Source organism: Pecten maximus, chromosome 18, assembly GCF_902652985.1.
Source record: "Pecten maximus chromosome 18, xPecMax1.1, whole genome shotgun sequence".
NCBI classification, from domain to species: Eukaryota; Metazoa; Mollusca; class Bivalvia; order Pectinida; family Pectinidae; genus Pecten; species Pecten maximus.
This window is the reverse complement of record NC_047032.1, coordinates 23,275,570-23,295,144: the sequence shown is the minus strand read 5'-3', so window position 1 is coordinate 23,295,144 and position 19,575 is coordinate 23,275,570. Positions and strand designations below refer to the sequence as shown.

General features: G+C 34.0%; 1 protein-coding gene across 5 annotated transcripts in view; it reads right to left on the bottom strand.

Moving 5' to 3' along the window:
* Window positions 1-1,392: 1,392 nt before the first annotated feature.
* Window positions 1,393-19,575, bottom strand: part of LOC117316530 (potassium channel subfamily T member 2-like) — a 70,779-nt gene continuing 52,596 nt past the window's right edge. For 3 of the 5 annotated variants that reach the window (XM_033871161.1, XM_033871163.1, XM_033871162.1), the window contains exons 16-31: window positions 17,680-17,788; window positions 15,230-15,379; window positions 14,187-14,386; window positions 13,693-13,960; window positions 12,257-12,362; window positions 11,687-11,859; window positions 11,097-11,168; window positions 10,736-10,870; window positions 10,032-10,143; window positions 8,685-8,789; window positions 8,067-8,150; window positions 7,309-7,446; window positions 6,800-6,968; window positions 5,912-5,996; window positions 5,196-5,455; window positions 1,393-5,109 (exon numbers count right to left, since the gene is read on the bottom strand). In XM_033871161.1, coding sequence (XP_033727052.1) covers window positions 5,081-5,109; window positions 5,196-5,455; window positions 5,912-5,996; window positions 6,800-6,968; window positions 7,309-7,446; window positions 8,067-8,150; window positions 8,685-8,789; window positions 10,032-10,143; window positions 10,736-10,870; window positions 11,097-11,168; window positions 11,687-11,859; window positions 12,257-12,362; window positions 13,693-13,960; window positions 14,187-14,386; window positions 15,230-15,379; window positions 17,680-17,788 — 2,195 coding nt within the window. In that variant the 3' untranslated portion in view covers window positions 1,393-5,080. Of the gene's footprint in view, window positions 5,110-5,151; window positions 5,456-5,911; window positions 5,997-6,799; window positions 6,969-7,308; window positions 7,447-8,066; window positions 8,151-8,684; window positions 8,790-10,031; window positions 10,144-10,735; window positions 10,871-11,096; window positions 11,169-11,686; window positions 11,860-12,256; window positions 12,363-13,692; window positions 13,961-14,186; window positions 14,387-15,229; window positions 15,380-17,679; window positions 17,789-19,575 lie in introns of those variants that run through there. The other 2 variants (XR_004529871.1, XM_033871164.1) reach the window with 2 other exon arrangements.

Here is a 19,575-nt window from a genome sequence, read left to right as displayed (position 1 = left end):
AGTCTAACAATAACAGACAAGCTACTGACATGGGTATAGCCATGTATGTCTTTCAAAATAGTCCTTTTCTTAGCGTATCGAAAAACACAAACTGCCAAGGGTAGATAGTTTCGAACTACATACTTTAGATATTCGTCTGAGGTTATGAATCCAACGCTCTAACCAATTCGAGGTCGTTTGGATCCAATAGTCAAAGACAAAGTTGATTTCTACGATTCTGAATGTTGATCGGAAAGTTTGGAATTAAAACCAATTCAAACTAATAAATAAATTGCGCCAGTATCTACATTTCTGTTAGCCCGGAAATATGGAGGTGGAAGAAAGCAAGAAAATAAGAACATTTAAATATTTTCCTTCCGGGCGTTTACTCTTGAAGTCCAAATGTCGAACATCAACCTCAACTATATGGGCAGATTTTTCTTTACGAAGTCCTTGCTGACCTGTCAATGTTCTATTTAATATTGTTTTAATAATCATTTGTCACAATTTTGATAAGTGCGATCCATTGTGGTATATATATTGCATATAACTAGTTATTTTCATGAAGACTTCCCAATACTGAGGCATTTCTATGTGTTTGCTATATATGCTTCAACTACACTTTCAAAGAATTCATAGACCCTAATATATATGTGCAGTTTTAATCACTAAATACTGTGTTTACTGAAGCATTAAAACAAGAGTTATGGTGTCAGTTTTGACCAATTATTTCGTATCATTTAGATCTGCATCGTTACTATTCTATTCCAACGCTTAAGTAGAATATCGAATCGAGTAGATATCAGAAAACTGAGATGTAATGACATTGTAATTATTCCTATTGAAACATATCTTGGAACGCCCAATATTTTCTAAGCATTCTATACAGCGGAGATAAACATTCATTCATCAGCAACGATTAATTAGATGAAATCGTAAATGGAATTTCCTCTCGGAGAGGACTTATTATTATTATCTCTGCAGGCCATGTGCTTAATTGTCCCAGCATTCTTGCTTGGTTGTATCTGTGTACGAGTTTTCTATACTCTAAAGTATAAAAGGCATATTTGATACATTTGCACGTTATATATCATGACACAATTTCGGTTATATTTATATAACTTTCTGTAAACTGTGATGTTTTAATTAATAAATAATATTCCTCAAAAGCCTTAAAATGAGATACGAAGATTTTCGAATAAAGATGAAGACATGAAAATAAAGATAACCTAGACATTTAGTACTTTTCCAGCATATTGTGGAGTGTAGGGGCTATACTATGAATGTTATTAGGCCTCAGTAAAATTGCACAGGGTGTCCTGATAAACTTTAAAGGAGACGACTGCCTAATGAGATCATGGCATTCCAGGATGTCACATGCTGAACAAATAAAAGATGGAAACAACTACGAGATAAAATATTCCTCGAACAAACTTTTATTCATTATTTTGGCCATCAAATCATACAAAAAACAACAACAATCATTTAATGACAGTTATACATAACAACATGGGAAATAGGAAAACGTCAAATATTGACAGAATAACAACAATCTCATATCAAATGGTTTAAATGGTAAAAAACAATGCAATATAAAGAAATACATGGTAATTTGCATAGATATGTTTCAGTATTTATTTCGTTTTCTCTCGATATATATGAGTGTTAAAACATAGGCTTAAGGAAGTGATCATTGCCCTTGTATTAGAGCTAAGTTAAAGAATTAAATGTATTTAAAGAGAAAATGTATGTATTTATCCTATTAAAATATGATTGTTTCAAAAAACTTCGTGTTTCCTAAAAACCATAACAATCAAGGCAATTTCAATTGATTTGATTTGTATAAAACGGCGGTGGCAAGTTTAAAATGGCATTTTTATAATCTGCTATTACTAATGAAATAATAAATAGATTCTTATTTCAAAACAATAAATCTCATAATCAGTAAATATCATAACAGCCACTTAAAATTTAAACAAAAAGTAATCGTAGCGTTCTGCCCTCTATATAACATGCTTTCTTTATGCTTGTGCTTAAAGAATCAAAGAATCGGGACTCGCTACATGTACTTTCTCTGTGATGAGGTTACTAACCTTCAAACTGCTACGGAAATATCAACGGATGCTATATGTTCAACGAAAGGATGATATTGACCAGCTTTGATTTTTCGAAATCGTCTTTATAATATTCAGTTTGTTTTGTTTTGTCCTGAAGACACAAGAAGAATGCTTTATGCGATTTTGCTGCACTGTATCTATAATCTTGTTGTGAAAAAAATATATTGAGAGCGAAACTCTTTAAAGAGACAATTTGAATAAGAAAGCGTAACATAGGTAAACAGGAGAAGCTATATACAGACGATGCCATCTTTATTGTGGACACCCTCGATGCCGTCATATTGGGGAACACAATATCAATGTTAAAAATAATAACTGAAAGGGTCTTAACAATACGATACAAATTAAAATGTTTTACATAATCCAATTCAATTGTTTATGTATTCACAGTTTCCGTGCCTGATATGGAACAATAAAAGAAAAGTAATACAGTAAAACAGTCTACTATCTAACACTGCAATCAGACGGAGCGGAGGTAACTAACCACAATAAGACATCAATCAATTGAAGAAATACCATGACTTCCATATGAACCTTTCAGGTTTACCAAGTGTCTTTCCATTAATGACTTTCTGGAAAACAACCATTAACCGAAAGATCTGTCGGAAGGATGGTTTACCTTAGCCTGAATGCAGACTCTGTAAAACACAAGAATTTACGTTTTTTTTAAAACAATTTCGCGGGGCTGATAATGCTGAGAATGTCAAAGTCAGAACTAGTTCGTCGATGTTAAATTTTGCTTAGTTAGCATTTACAGCAAACAGGCCAACTACTAAAATTAGCAGATGTGTTTCAAACTGAACTTGAGTTAAACTGCTTAAAACAACAGTTAATTAACTATTTTTATAAATTAACGATACTGTGTAAGAATACTTGAAACGAGACCGTACGGAACTGGCGTGCGCACTGAAACGCAAATAAATGGGTACATATAAAATGGAATGTTTGATATTGGAAATAGATCAGGATATTTAGGAATAATTAACATGTTAGAGAAACAAACTTTTATGAAAACGTTAGTCAACAAGTTCTTATTGTACTTATTGATATCGCAAATGTTTGAAGTGTCATACTACACATATATACCAAAGTTCATCACATTCAGGCAATATCTTAAGTTCGACTAATCAGATCTCGGTCTGGCTGACCGGTCAGTTGACCGATCGAAAAACGAAACTATTCTTGCGCACGGCCGGTCATACAAGACATTCATGCAAAGTTTCCTTGAATTCCGCCCTCCAGTTTTCGTGAAACATGTCGAAACCTCGTCGGCGGAAGAAAGTGGAAGAAACAAGAAACGGAGCAAAAGCCAAACCTAATAACATGTACATATTGGCGTGTTTTAAACGTACTAAAATGAAAGCGACATAACATTCACAATATAAACAACAATAAAAAATGTAAAGAACTCACTAACTTGCCGTTAACTTCATAAGAGTAGTCACGTGACATAACAAAAACTACTACCTTCGTTCAGATAATCAATCCTAAATTAAGATATCCAACGAGTCGATGTTTCACATCGGGAAGACACATTACAGAAAGGGAAGACACTTGTATAAATCAGCAGATGCGCAATGAACGTCTGCACATGTCATAAACACATGTCGATAAGTTATACCAATAGACACATTAAAATAAGGTTATCTCTGTCGAGATTTATAATGTACTATCGCTCACTGACCATTTATTTTTATTCATTTTGGAAGACGATAGACGCAAATGACGTCTAAAAATGGTAGTGGCGAAATTAAAATACTTATTCTCATCTATATATGTAGGAGCAGCTCGGTATTGAGAAAATTGATAATGTTTATTCAGACTACGAATCCATCTACACTCCACCAAAACGGTAAACTCGAAAACATACAAATGAGCGCTATTCAGGAATGCTATTCCAGAAATGAACGCAATATACAAAATGTACATGTTTATCCTTATGTCACATGTGACTAGTACCGATTTTACAACGTCCCTGATTTTCATTTACATCCTTTAATATAATGACTTATTAAATAGGGTCATGTAGTATCCTGTTACGCAAGGTGATTTACCTGAACAATACGTACTTTTTAAGACACAATAATTATTACGAATATGAGGAATTATCATAATATTCGCCAATCACCTTCCTCACATCAATAAAAGTAAAATGAATATACATTAATAAATATACATCAATTGTTTTTAATTAGGTCAAAACATAGTTGTGATTAAGAAATGAATACTCGTTCATATGCAAATCCTAAATTCATATCCTAGCACAACTCAGACATCGAAGTTAATGTCCATTAATACATGATTTAAAAAATGAATTTCCATTGATACTTTAATAGTTTGCTTCATACCACAGCACATTTGTCACTTAGAAATGGATATTCATTACCAAACCTTCGGCATCAAAACACTTCTTTAAGCAGCAGGGATAAACAGCCAGTATCTTACAACAGACACCCATTGTCTTTCAATCAGACACTCAATGTATTTCCATCAGACAACTAGTGTCTTTCCATTAGACACATAATGTAGTTCCATCAAAAACCCAATGTAGTTCCATCAGATACCCAAAGCATTTCCATAGGACACCCAATGTAGTTCCATCAGAAACCAAACGTAATTCCATCAGAAACCCAATGTAGTTCAATCAGACAACCAGTGTCTTTCCAACAGATACACATGCCTTTTCCATCAGACACCCATTGTCTTTCCATCAGACATATAGTTTATTTTTTCAGACACTCAGTGTATATCAATCAGACACCAGTGTATTTCAATCAGACACCTGCTGTATTTCAATCAGACACCTAGTGTATTTCCACCAGACACCTAGTGTATTTCAATCAGACACCTGCTGTGTTTCAATCAGACACCTGCTGTATTTCCACCAGACACCAAGTGTTTTAATGAGACACCCAGATCGTTCAAACACGGACACCCAGTGAACTTCCATCGCACACCTAGTGTCTTTTCCGTTGATTAGGTTGTTAGGATGACGGCACTACAGTGAATCTGCCATTTATTAGGTAGTTAGGATGACGGCACTACAGTGAATCTGCCATTTATTAGGTAGTTAGGATGACGGCACTACAGTGAATCTACCATTTCTGTCCTGTTCTGGACTTAACGTCGGCGTTAAGAAGTTCACTCGAGGGGAATGTTCTTTTTCGGTTTTTGGAGATGATGACCCTGGTGATGAAGATGTTGGAGACGTTGATCGAGGGGATGTTGAAATAGGTGGTGTTGATCTTGGAGATCTGTTGTTTCCATTGGTTTCCTTATTTCTTATTCTCACAGATCTGGTCCGATTCCATCGTTGTTTGTGAGGTATCGCAGCCATACTACTCGGTTGAACAACATACCTGAAACCAATAATGAATATCAATATGATAGTTCAAAAACAAACAAGAGCGCTAACAGTTAACACCCATTACCATATCTAATCTTAGTTATTTAAGCTACAATGTGAATTTGAACCTCCTAGACGTATCATAATTTCTTGAGAAAATGAGTTATTCTACTCCATTAAAATTAGATTTTATATCAATCAATGTTCTAATCAAGATAATACCGCAACCGTCACGCACCTACGCGCGCACATTCATCACGCGCATGGATCTCGTGCATGCATGAGGCGTTCTTATCTAACCCTACCTGTTGACAGGAAGTTAACTAATACAAAACCAATTCAAAATCGATCAAATATATTAAACCTTTTTGACAAATCCAAGCCACTTTGCGATGCCCATTTTTTCCAAACAGGAAACTTGATGCTGTTGGAATAGCATTGAACTATTATCTGAATAAACCATACTTACACAATATCTCCAACTCTCAATTTTCTCTTTGGCGTTGGGTTAAGTATAACGTATGAAATTTCATCATCTTTTGTTACCTCTTCGGCTGAAAGTTATAACGGGAGCAATTGAATATCCTTCTGTATTATGTTCACAAAACATGAAAAGTATTTCACTTTGACAATGAAACGACAATTTGCATCGCATAATTTCTTTTCTAATTTAACAATATTATTGAAATAATCAAGTAGTTAAACGGCACAAGTCTCTATACACGATATCATCATGCACAATGTACATTTTTATTCAACTGTACATACATGATGATTTATTTAGTTGAATTTCCGATTGTTTGTTGTCCCACTAAATACTTCGCTAAAATAAGTTTATCTCTTGGCATAACAATCTATTATTTCTTAATATTTTGTTGAAAGGAAGTATACATCACATAAAAGTTAACTAAACTATCCTATAAGCCTCTTATGATTCAATTCATTCATGCCTCTAGCGCAGTCTGTCTCGAAAATGGATTAGCGATATTATCCTTGAATTTTGGGTTCTCAAACAGACGATAGCGTTGTCACATTAGAATGGTAATGACAAAAGTTTCAATTTATGATATGTTGGTACAATGACATATTAATAACAATAATACAGTTCTTTTTTAGGAAATGCCACCCTTCTTCATTTTTTTGGGGATAAAAGTTTCATTATATTCTACCACCAACTCTTGTAGGTAAACGATGAACGATCCTGTTACTAAACAAAATTATTACATTTTAAAAAAACTATGTATTATATGTAAAAGGGTTCCTGGCACATCAAAGTATTAAAATAATTCAATCCATGGAATGTTGACAAGTGAACTAAGCATTACAAAAATAATGTTAATTTATTGATAATAAATACCATAATCATCTGCGTCCATGCCGAGACTTTGTAAACGATTCCTCACAAGATCGCACATGTCGCTATTCTGCATGTGGTTGCCCATGAAGGGGCCTTTCGGCAGAGACGGGCGGCTGTGTGATTCAGTAAGTCCATTCCGTTTTCCATCTTGGTTGTTGTTAACTGTTCCCTAATCACAATAAAATAAATATGGTTTGTCATAGTATGTAAGGAATAAGAATTAGAGAGTCGGGGAGCGAAGCAAGCCTCGACAGTAAATGAACGAGTTTTAGCATTGGTTTACATATCCCATATTGTCTTGTTAAAATGCTACATTCTTCTATTCTGACATTTTTATTGTACGTTGTAGATTACTTAATTAATAGTTGGGAGAATGTTGCTAATCCTCTGCTGAATCTACTAAAAACTTACTTCCAAAACGGAATCATTAAGTATATAATATATCAACTATCTGTACATTTACATTGGCTAAAATAAAACCCAGTAACACCATATACGAAATGCCTTACGTCTTCTCCCGATGTATCCGGTATAGAATTCTCAGTCCTATAAATAGCAATAGGGATTTCCCCTGTTGTGGTTGCCATTCCCTGGTATAGTTCTTCAAATGTCCGGTACCGTACAAGTGTCATGTTTTTAACACGAATCTGTAGATAAACAAATTATATCGTCATGATTTCATAATATAGCGAATATTAGACATTAAAATCCGATAATCATCTATATGTTATGAAGATATCTAGAACTGTTATTCATATCTGAACGTCGAGGTATATAATTATATGTGTGTAAAGGTTAAACTATTCATTGATAATATTCTAACATAACGTTGTAGACAACCAATCGTCAGGACGACATGAGCTACATGAACAACTGAAGCATAGCACAGTTGTATGTGTTTGAAGTTTTACATAATAATAGGACCTGTAGATTTCATATTCTATAACAACAGAGAGAGAAAAATCCTTCTATTCCCACAGAAGGAGATTGAAGAATTTGCTATATTTATCGTTTTGACCCCGTCCCTCTGGTCCCTTGGTGACAAAATCCACCGCTGTCAAAGTTTGGTTCCGCTTCATCTATAGAAGCTTCGGACCAAATTTTATCAAAATCCATTCAATCATGACAAATAGCGATTTTAAGGAAAAGTTGACGGACGACCGACGACAGACGGACGAAAGGACACGGCATGAGCTCACCTGACCTTCGGACCAGGTGAGCTTAAAATACTATGTCGAAAGTTACGGCTTTAATGTTTATAACTTACACTTGATAAATGACCTGAATTATCCTCTGCATCTATTCCAAGCAACAGCCGTACAAACGTGATGAGGTAGCCTTTAACGAACGTCTGGAAGAAAAAAAATCATCTTTTATGTCTTCATACTAGTATGCGAGACCATTCATTTAAGTTGGTTAGATTTTCTTTCATTTGTCGCTTTAGTTAAAGTTGTTTAATCATCACATTTTAAATTCGATATTTCAGAATTTTCAAAACATTTAAAAGAACACGCTTTTGTTTTGTTTTCTTAACATGACTTATCTAAATTCCTCTATAACTAATCATTTGTAATGTACATTGTATTTCATATAAAATTTCGTTGTAATTGACAATCTGTGTATCGAGTAACTGAGCTACATGTAAGAGGATATGTATATATTTGTGATGTAAAATAATGTTATTTATTGATACGGTATTGAGAAATGTTAATAAAGCACATTAGTAATTGAATAAAAATTGAATTTATTACCATTTTTTTTTTTTTAATTTTTTGAAAACCATGAAACCTGAGATCAATGAAAGAAACTTATTTCATGGCAGGTTTAGCTACACAAAGAGTAGAATAATAACACCATTTCTTGTTATAATCAAAATAAAACAAACCTGATATAAAAGGCTATCGAGCATGCTGGCACTGAATACCTGTCCTGCAGCAAAGGGAAGTCGGAATATGTGGGAAAGTGTCGAACTCATCCTTTCTTTCAGTTTCTACAATTAAACCAACACATCCTTCTTAGACTTGAAAAGAATTAAATCATACTGCAAGCGATCAGCTAAGCTTTAATCATTAGCATGACACAAAAATATATATTTCTAATTTATATTATATGTGAAAAATACATTTCAATTGTTCGATACAGAAATATTTATCTAAATTGTTGAGAGATTTGGGTAAGTGATCACTGCAATTTTTTAGGTGATTGTAAACCTTACATGAACATACCTCCCAAACATTCACCTCGCTTACATGGAGTGCAATCATTAAATGACCTTATATTGAAAAAGTAAGTCACCTCTTTTTGCAAATAATAAGTTCGGCATATATTGCTGATCCCAAACGTCAATTTTCATTGTTTTATGTTTTTTTCAGAAAAGTAGATGACAGTAGCCCAATTTTGGAAAAATAATTTTCGGGATCTATTGTTCATCTAAGATGTCAATCTTCATTGTCCTGTGCAATTGTTTTTAGAAAAGTTAGCCACATTGTCCCTATTTTATAAAATTCAAGTTAAGCATGTAGAGAAGTAGGTTAGAACACCACAGTCTCTGTTGATATCAAATTTTAACAGGTGAATATTTGGAAACAAAACATTTGCTTCATTTAATATCAATACAAACTGGATGTTATTTATCTTGCGTTTTGATTTTAAAATTTTCATAATCTGTTCACATTTACTACATTTAAAATTACTCAACACAAACTACACCTCTGTGTTTTACCTGATTTTATCTATTGATAATCATAACATCTATATCTAATCAATGCATATGTTTTCCGGGATGCCCTGTGTTTGACAATCAGTTTTACTATTGACAAAGAGGAAGGGAAGCTTATTCTAATTCTTTAAAAAAAAAACAACCCCACTGTTTGTTTGACCCAGGATTGTAGCAGCTCCGTCCTATCGTTAACTATTCGTTTTCTATTAAAACGTCCGATATTCTGTTCACTATATGCTTTTCAAATGGTTCACACTATAAACTATCAGTAAAAGTTTTACATTTTACATATGTTAATCTAAATATTTTCATTATTTCAAAAGATATTTCAAAATATAAATATATAAACATCACATACCATGTACACTCACACCTTATACAATTCCTATAAGCATTGTTTGTCAATCATTATTTTCGTTGCCATCCCTTTCATCATCATTTTCATCGTCACTGAATCTCATCATTAGCCAATGTAAACATTACATATTCTTGAATATTACATATAGATCTTACCCTTTCAAGTTTTGACACCTGTCGAGTATACTCATTGTTGGCTTGAAATTGCATGAAGCGGATGTTAGAAGCCTGGCTGAGTTCCGTAATGATGTTAGTATTCGGGAAAAGTCTATAAGAACAAAAACAAAAAAGCTATAAAAAGTCAATAAATATTATTCAACCTATAAGTACATATATCTACTAAAATATCGATTGCGATACTGCAATACATTATCTGTGTCACAATGCATGCTCTACCTGTTTTGGACAACTTTTCAAAATGTCCTGTTCCAATTTTTCATTTTGAAATAAATTTATCGAAAAACATACATAAGAAAACATTTGAATTTCTTGATAGTTGTTTCTGACGAATGGAAATTGTGAATATACAATTTGAACTTCGCTGATGCAAATTTATAAATCCGCATTCATCAATGCAAAAGCAGTTTGTCTGCGGTTTGATAATAGGGATGATGCTGGGAAACTAGGAAAGGTGAGGAGGTATTGAATATAATATGTTTTGATGTATATAAATATCTTATAGACCTACTCAAGTCTATATGTCCAGCTGAATATGGCATCAATACTGTTATGCACTTCCAAACATATTAAATTACTAGAGGGAAGAAAAGATAACTTTAACCGTCGCTATAATTACGTCATCACAAGCCATTGTCTTATTTGATATCAAGACGAGATCTCAAGAGATCTACACCACTCACTTCAGAATTGTTTGTACTGCTACCACAGATTCTGAATCCACCATTGTTTTCTCCATTTCTTTTGATTTTGACTCATGGTTTACGATCACAAGATGGCTGACTTTGTGAATTCCGGCTAAGATCAGATCGTCAATGCTGGTAACAAAATGAAAGATGCTTATTTTAAAACATAACAAAAATCAAAAATGGACAGATGGACAAATCTCCAAATACAAATGATCACTTGCCATCGACATAAAATATGAATTGCATCGATTTCAACTCTTTTATTATATTAAATATTACTCTGCCCGATTGCATCTTTCATTCGGAGAGTAATATTTCAATTCATCAGCGTATAAAATTTAAAAAAGAAAAGAACCTTGTTATCTTTCCTTGAATCCAGTAGACCAGGGGGAAATGTCCGATTGTTTCCAAAAATAGATTTGTCGGCCTGTGTAAACGATACAAAAGATATACAATGTAATATGTGAAAAAAATAACGAATTCAAGGCATATGAATGAAAGGTAGTTTTCTACGTTGTGTCATTGTAGTGATTCTGGTTGTGAATACAATTGTTCATTGTTTATACAAATAACGTTATAAATTGGTTTGTCATTCTTTCGATATGATTATGAAAAACGAAATTGATGAAATGAATGGACACTACTTCAAATACTTTATCGATAAATATAAACGTGTAACCACTAGCATTTCCACATACGTAATGAATTTACATGTTATGGTAGGATTCCTAAGACCTGAATTGCTGATATAAGGCACTTTGTTCTGAAATTGTTCACATTTCCATTAATATCATATCTACCGGAAGATCAATACAGGAAGCTTCCATCATTCGAGGTACGAATAGATATATTATATATTTTTTCATCACGAGTTCCTGCAATAACTTTATATGACGAGAAAAAAATGCACTATTGAATAAGTAGAGGTGCGGTATTGATCTGTACCTATCATTCAGTAGTAGGATTATCGGACTGAGGGAGTTCATACTGATGAAGTGTGATCTCAGAGGAACGATAAAGTTGTGGATGCCAACGCACGCGTGTTCTGCTGCCAATATAATCAGCTGATTGGTCCATCTACTATCACGTGCATTCTTGTATGTACAATGTTCGCAGTCCTGAAACATATATTTACATATTTACAAATGATTTAATTGGGAACATATACATAAGGACTTTGTTTATTCGTTTGCTGTTTATTGCCCCCTGAACAGCCACTGTCATTTCGGAGCAGGTCACTAAACAATAAAGATGGTCCAAGAAATGTTATTCAGAGCAATCAGGGTAAATGCCTTTTGACAAAGGACACACCTATTGCAGCACAACACGGTCAGTAATCTCATTGTAACTGAGAAACACAAATCGTCGTGGGACACATGTTTCCGTCGTTTCTGTTCATAGTTTAAAAACATAACTTCTTAACAACACATTTAGATAACGAAAAAATGGTTATTAACAAAATTAGAGCCTCCCTTATCCGGGATAAGGCTATGGTAAATCGGATATGAAACATACCGTGCCCCATTCCAAACAACATACGGGTCTTGGGGATTTCATCACGTGACACAGTGTTTTCTGTTTACTGGCATAGAGTGTAGGCGGTGGCGGGCCCGTCATAATACTGAAACATAGAGATAAAACAGTATATATAATACACAACTTATGATAGCACTACAAAATCCAACTTTAAAACTTTTGCCTGTCTACTTCATGGCGAAGATTTTTCATGTCGATGATCATTTACTTTTTTAATATTCACGGCAAAATGCCAGGTTCTAAGAGAAATACCATTATGGAAGTGGAGGCAAAAAAATGTTGAGGCTTATATTACGATGATAATTGCAATAAAACACCACCATATCGATGGAGACAATACATTTTCGTCATTTTTGTATTCCAGTTTGGTTACATAACTATATGTATATTGCCGATGACTTGTTTTGACATCTCCTTCTAGTATAGGTAACGCTCCATTTGGCCTGTTATTGCTAGCTTGGTTTTTAAAATATCCCATTTAGTATGTTTTTTGTCTGGAAAGTATAATGTGACATTAAGTGGGATTCCCTGTAGTCGTAATTTATTGGTATACAATACAGGTGGTTACGTGTAAATTTCGTTTGAAATGCTCTTCATAAGTAAGATAAGATTGGAAACACACTCCAAATGATCTCTTTTGGAATTTTGATAAACAATGGTCGGAGAGATTGTTGTAAAATAATTTGGGGAGCAAATCTAGATCTCATTAACCTAAAATTATTGCTTATGGCGTTTTGGAGCTCATAAGCAGTCAAAATATCATCAAATAATTTGTGTATATTATTTCAGGATAATTCTCAATGAGCATAGACTAAATATTTAAAACAAAAGGTATATCAACTAGATCTATCGGAGCGACACGAACGCCCGGGTCGGTAATATAGGACAAGTTTTGTGTAATTTTGTTCAGAACAAGTAAATTATTGGTTGACAATGGATGACTGTCTAACGACATTATCAGCTTGGTTGGTTAAAATTTCATTAAGGTGAGGTCTCTTTCAGTTGCACCCCAAACATTATCATTTTTAGTACTCATTTGGCCAAGAAATCATGCCATTTTTGTAAACCTGAAACTTTGTGAGACTAGAGATAGACAAGGCTTTCTCTGCAATTTCTGACCCATTGTTATTTTAAAATTTTAATTAAACCAATCTCCGAATCCCTCGACATAATCAACTGACCACAATCAAATTACAACACTTGACATAAGTTTTATCATTATATACCGACATCCCCAATAATGATTTCATATCTGTATCAGTTAAAGACTTGATGAGCGGAAACGAAATTATGATGGAATAATGAAATGACAGCTAATGCGCAAAACTGTTTACCTATCATGATATGGTGAGACGAAACATCATATCAAACTTTTAACTAACTTCATTATTGCTTAAAAAGTAAACACGACTAACCTTTCTTGTCCCATATCTTCATACAGTTGTAGGACTTTAGGTACGGCTGGATCTGTCTGACCGTGGGTGTCCACTTCCGTGTCAACCACATTATCGTCAAGGTCACTTTCTGATGCTCGGGGTTCCGGTGCTTTCGTACGCATACGCCGTGCAATCTCCAGACCCCACTGACAAGTGATAGTATTGTTGAATACACTTTCCTCCTGTTCGTCTTGTGGTGAACTCAGATCCTGCTGTAATAATTTTTCTAGGAGTTCCGATATTTGATCTGTAAATAAAGAGAGATGATTTTTTTGTGGAAATAATATAATGGACGATAGTTTCCGCATTTTAATTTCAAAGAATCAATGCTTCCGAATTTATTCCATTCCCAAGACAAAAAGGAAATATAGTGAGATCCCTCAGAAATAACATTTACAGCCGTTCTCAACAAAGCCTGCTACATCAATCGTATGTAGCCACACAGGATTATGAAGGCATTTAATCAAACGTACCTAGATTTTTGCTTGGTTCATTTCCTGTTTGTTTCTGATCGGTTTTTGCTTCTGAACATATCTTAGCATATTCCTCTTTAAACTCTGCTATATAGAAGCAATAATCCGAATCCTTTAGTTTGTAGTCGGCTCCAGGATTCAGCTGCAGCCGAGGATCCGGTTTGGTGATATCTAAAACGGCAACGAGACAAACTCCAAACCTGAAATATATAAGCAAAATAAGTTGTATAGACTATATATTCATCATTCAGCAGAAATGTGGACACATTTTTTTTATCCTTTTGAATACACGTTTTTGTACGTATTTGATCAAATATTTCATTCATATTCATATTATTTTGTGCAGCACTATCTTTTCGAACTTAGGTCGAAAAAGGAGAGTCTTCTTCTTGACATCTGTAATCTGTATTTTCAACGGTATATAGAACATAGTTATGAATTATATTTGATGCTACACATTGAAATATTAGACAGTACTATATCAACATATATATTATATCACTTAATCACGAACAAAGGACGATAAACGAATGAGTATGGCATTGACACGCCTGTTTCTAAAGTGCATGTAGTATTATGGACTACTAGAGTTTTAATTCTAAGTAAACAATTTATGACGTCTTTGTTATATAAATAGCCAGTTTTGATAATCATGTTTTCCTACTAAAAATTATCCCGTCGTATCGCCAGATTATTTCTAAATTTGTAAGTCATACCTCGGTATACTTAATCAATTAATAGTGTTTGTTTATCTTTACAATGATGTGACGAAATAGGAGGATTTCATTACAAACGTCCTTCGAAAGTGTGAAAACCATATTTACATGTTTAAGTGAAAATTTATGTCACTTTCCAGTCACAAGTAAACATATTCTCCCTGTTATGACGAACATGTTTTGCAGGATTATTTAATGAATTTAAACACTTCCCGAATGTGTTTTCGTTGAACTCATAGATATAATTATGTTATTGATAATGGGCATTAGTTCAAAGTGTGATAATTCCTATATATAAATATATATATATATATATATATAACAAACCGTTTATGGGCATTCGCCGAGGCGCAAGTGAAACTCTGTCCACTGTAACCACGAAAAAACATGCTTTTGCATAACTGTATATGATAAACAGCATTTCTGGAGTGACGCCCATACACCTGTTGCCATGGTTCCTGTCCAATATGCCCAGCCCTGAAACGAAAATATTTATGAAATTTAATCGCGTTATCCTGGGCAATCATTGAAACGATGAAAGACAAAATACAGGTCCAATTCAACCTACAATTTTATCCATGCACTTATTCATTAAATTTAACACTAACTTATACACGACTACGACAACATACCACTCAATGTACGACATTCTTGTCGCAATTTTGAGGTCTCTACTAAAATTTCTAACAAGGATATTTAATTGTCTATACATTTTTTTCTCACAAATGTGACGTGATTAACCTTACAATGTTAAATGTTATCTGACTCAGCAATATACATGTAGATATCTTTTTAAAAATTGGATCTTAAATTTTCACGCACGCTAAAACTATATGTCCAGATTTGAGGTAAAGGAATCTAAGGTTAAAGAAATGAACATAAAAAGGACATTTTATTGATTTGTTTACACTGTCATATATAAGAGTATTTGATTCTACTTTTTTGGGCGTTGAAAAGATTGATTTTTTTTTTTTTTTTTTTTGTAATTTAAGCTAATTTGACCCTTTTTGGTCCCGTCCATCAGTCCCTGGGGGTCAGTCAGGGCCAACATGTGCATACCATCAAAATGTCATCCGATGCTGATAATGTTAACAAAGTTAGAATTAATTCCAATAGAAATGAAACAAATGATAGTCTTAAATGTGATTTTCTTATATTAACTATAGCAACGTTTAGCCCCTCCCTAGGGGCAAATATGATACCCGAGGGTCATGAAAATCTCGATTGTTGTTAAGAACCTTAAGATCCTTCCATCTATGAAATTATTTGATTCTATCTTATTTGGGTTTTGAGAAGAAGATTTTTGAATTTTTAGTCAATTTGACCCTATTTGGCCCCGCCCTCTCGCCTCTTAAGGTTGGGATCACATATTTCACAATTTTGGTTCACATTTGGCCATGGAAGCTTCCTACCAAATTTCATTGAATTTTGTTCATCGGTTTTGGAGAAGAAAAATGTAAATTGTTTACAACGGACGACGCACGACGGACAAGCACGACGTCGTATCAGGTGACCTTAAAAGCGCGTCTCTTCCGAAATGGTGAAGCTGAAAGAAGGTTTCCATTTTTTTTTCATTACAAAATGTATCTATATTGTTATATCAATGAAAACAAACAATGGTTGTCAGAAACATACGAGGGATCATTGATATGTTGTGAGCCTCGTATTGAAGGAGGTAATCAAGGATGTTCTTTTTAGGTCCTACTATTCACTGACTATATAGGGCCGTGTACCAAAGGACTGGTTATATCGCAGAGGTAGCACACTAAAATAAACAAGACAAGCGGCTTTTGCAAAATTGACAAAATCGATGCAAGAGCAGTGATCTAATATTTGCATTAAAAAGGTGCAACACCTAAGGAGTGTGATATTGTAGCACATAGAAATGTGACGGAATTTAAGCGCGACCGACAGAGCCTTGATGATGACCCCCGTCCAGGAAGGGCTGTCAATGTTGCAACCCCAGAAATGGTCAATAACGTTCATGATATTGTTATCACTGACAGACGAGTCAAAAAACATATAGCTTGTAGCGTTGGCATTTCACAGGAAAAAGTACATTCCTTTCTGACAGAGAATGTTGCAATGAGAAAGATTTCGGCCCGACGGGTACCAAGACTTCTGACAACAATCGAAACAATGGAAGCACCCTAGCTCTCCCCGCCAAAGAAAGCAAAGACTGTTCCCTCAGCTGGGGAAGGTTTTCAAGGATGCAGATGGCATTCTGCTGCTAGATTATCTCCAAAGGGGACAAACAATCAATGGCACATATTATGCTTTACTTACGGGGAAATATTAAAATTAAGCGCCGCGGAAAGCTCACTTAAGGTGTTAATCCATCAGGACAATGCTCCTGTACACAAGTCTGTCATTGTCATGGTTGCCATTCACGATTGTAGCTTTAAATTAATTGAACATCCGCCTTATTCACCTGATCTCGCTCCAACAGACATCTATTTCCAAAATTGAATACAGCTATTTCAGGCACCAACTTTCAGTCCGATGATGACGTCATACATGCAGTGGATGACTTTCTGAACAGTCAAGAAAAAGAGTTCTATAAAAGTGGCACTGAAGCCCTTAAACACCATTGACAAAAGTGTATAGATACTGAAGGGGATTATGATGAAAAATAATACTATATATCCGGCAAAATTCAAATCCTTCAATATGTGGGTCACAACATATCAATCAGCCCTCGTACTTTGTTCAAATTCAGAAACGCAAGGAGCGATTTACATGAGTAGAATGTTAACTGAATCAAGCAGCTCACTTACTCCCCCGTAGATGTATGAAGCAACAGCGTAACCAGTGTGGACATTCCAGGATACAGACAGTTATTGGCCAACAGAGCATACTTAAATTCGTCCTCACAAACCACATGTTCTGAAATATAAAATCGTCAATGAAATCCATACCCAAATATATAACAGTTTTGTCTTGAAGTGATGAATATTGTAATATATGTCCGAATATATTTCATTTCTATAAAACCTGGAAATGATAAAAAGTGAAATCAATGCCCCAATAAATACAATTTCTGTAGAACATGAAATTGATGCGAATCGGAATTCATACTCGAATATATTCCATGTCTATTTATATTGAATCGATAAAAATTCATCCATGCCTCAATATGTATTATTTCCTCAGAACTTAGAATTAATGGAAAAAAATGAAAGAAATGCTAAAATATATTTCATCTATTTAAAAAAAGGAATAGATAAAACCCTACATCACAAACCCAGTCCCAAAACAAAACTGTTATTCTCTATAATTTGCATACGTTTAGCATGTAACACGATTAAAAACAGTAAACATTAAACTTTGACGACAGGCGATAATTCTAATCATTCTAATGCGGACATGAACCTGTCAAGAACTTATTGATTTATGACTAACTGAAAAAATCCACTGATAAAACGTTTTACATTGTTATTTGTCAGATATCGAAAATGCATACAGGGAAATCACTCTTCCTTGGCCTGACACAGTGAAGTTACTTACAAATTCTTTTACATTACGTTTCCCATACACGGGCGTATCAGTAAGTATATGGAATAAAGGTTCAAATGGCGCAAAATGAAATATTTTAAAAATCAACGGATATCCTAATTTTACAATTATCAAAGTGTCGAAATTTATTAAAAGTAAACATCAAAATCTTTTCACATGTTAAGTCTTTGTATTTTGTTACGCAATTTAAAGTTAATTGACGTCTTTTTAAAAGAACGGTATGATTTCTGGCATCTTTAAGGAAACATGTACACCAGGAATACTCAGCGACTAAATAGCAGTATAGCTTTATGTAGTCATAAAGTCAAATACAATACAGCAATGGGGTGGGTTCAAATAGAGTTCTGTAAGATTTTATAGGAAAAGAATATATTGTAATAAAAAAAGGTCGCATATCAAAGACAGAACTGACAAAAATAGAATACGATTTTATTAACTATACTTAATATAAAAAGACCTATTCTTTTGGTTTAGTTTCTTCACTACCACAATTTTTTGAGACATTTTGGTATGTCGACTTTTGTATCGCAATAGCCTTAGAAACAAGGGAAGGCCACATGCTTGATATCACATGCTATTGCAACCCCTGTTCAATTTTAGATAATGCATTAAGTTTTAACTACTGGTGGGTAGCAAAAAAAACACCAAATACATTCAAACCAAACGTAAATACCTCAAGCATCACGATCAAACATGGAAAATAGTCAAATTTGATGTATACAAATATGAGGCTTACAATGGTATATTGTATAAATACAGGGAAATTAAAAATATGGGATAGATACCAAGAACGTAAATAACTTATATACGTATATGCCAAGAAAAAAAGTTACATTGTTCGAGAGGAATATAAATAGATGAATCATAATATATAGTGATAATTTTATACTATTTACATTTAGCTATATTTAACATTTTACAGTAAATGTCATATTTACACCGCGGACGATTTTGATTATTATCTTGCCAAGAGTGGACTACATTTCTTTCGATATTCGGATATAATCTAAAAAATACCAATTGCTTAAATAAAGATTGGGAAGCACACCATTTTACTCACGATTTAGGCGACTCTCGTCTGTACAGAATATATTCAACTTTAGTAAAAATTACATGTCTATCAAAGTGGATCATATCTACTTATATATCACCAGGCC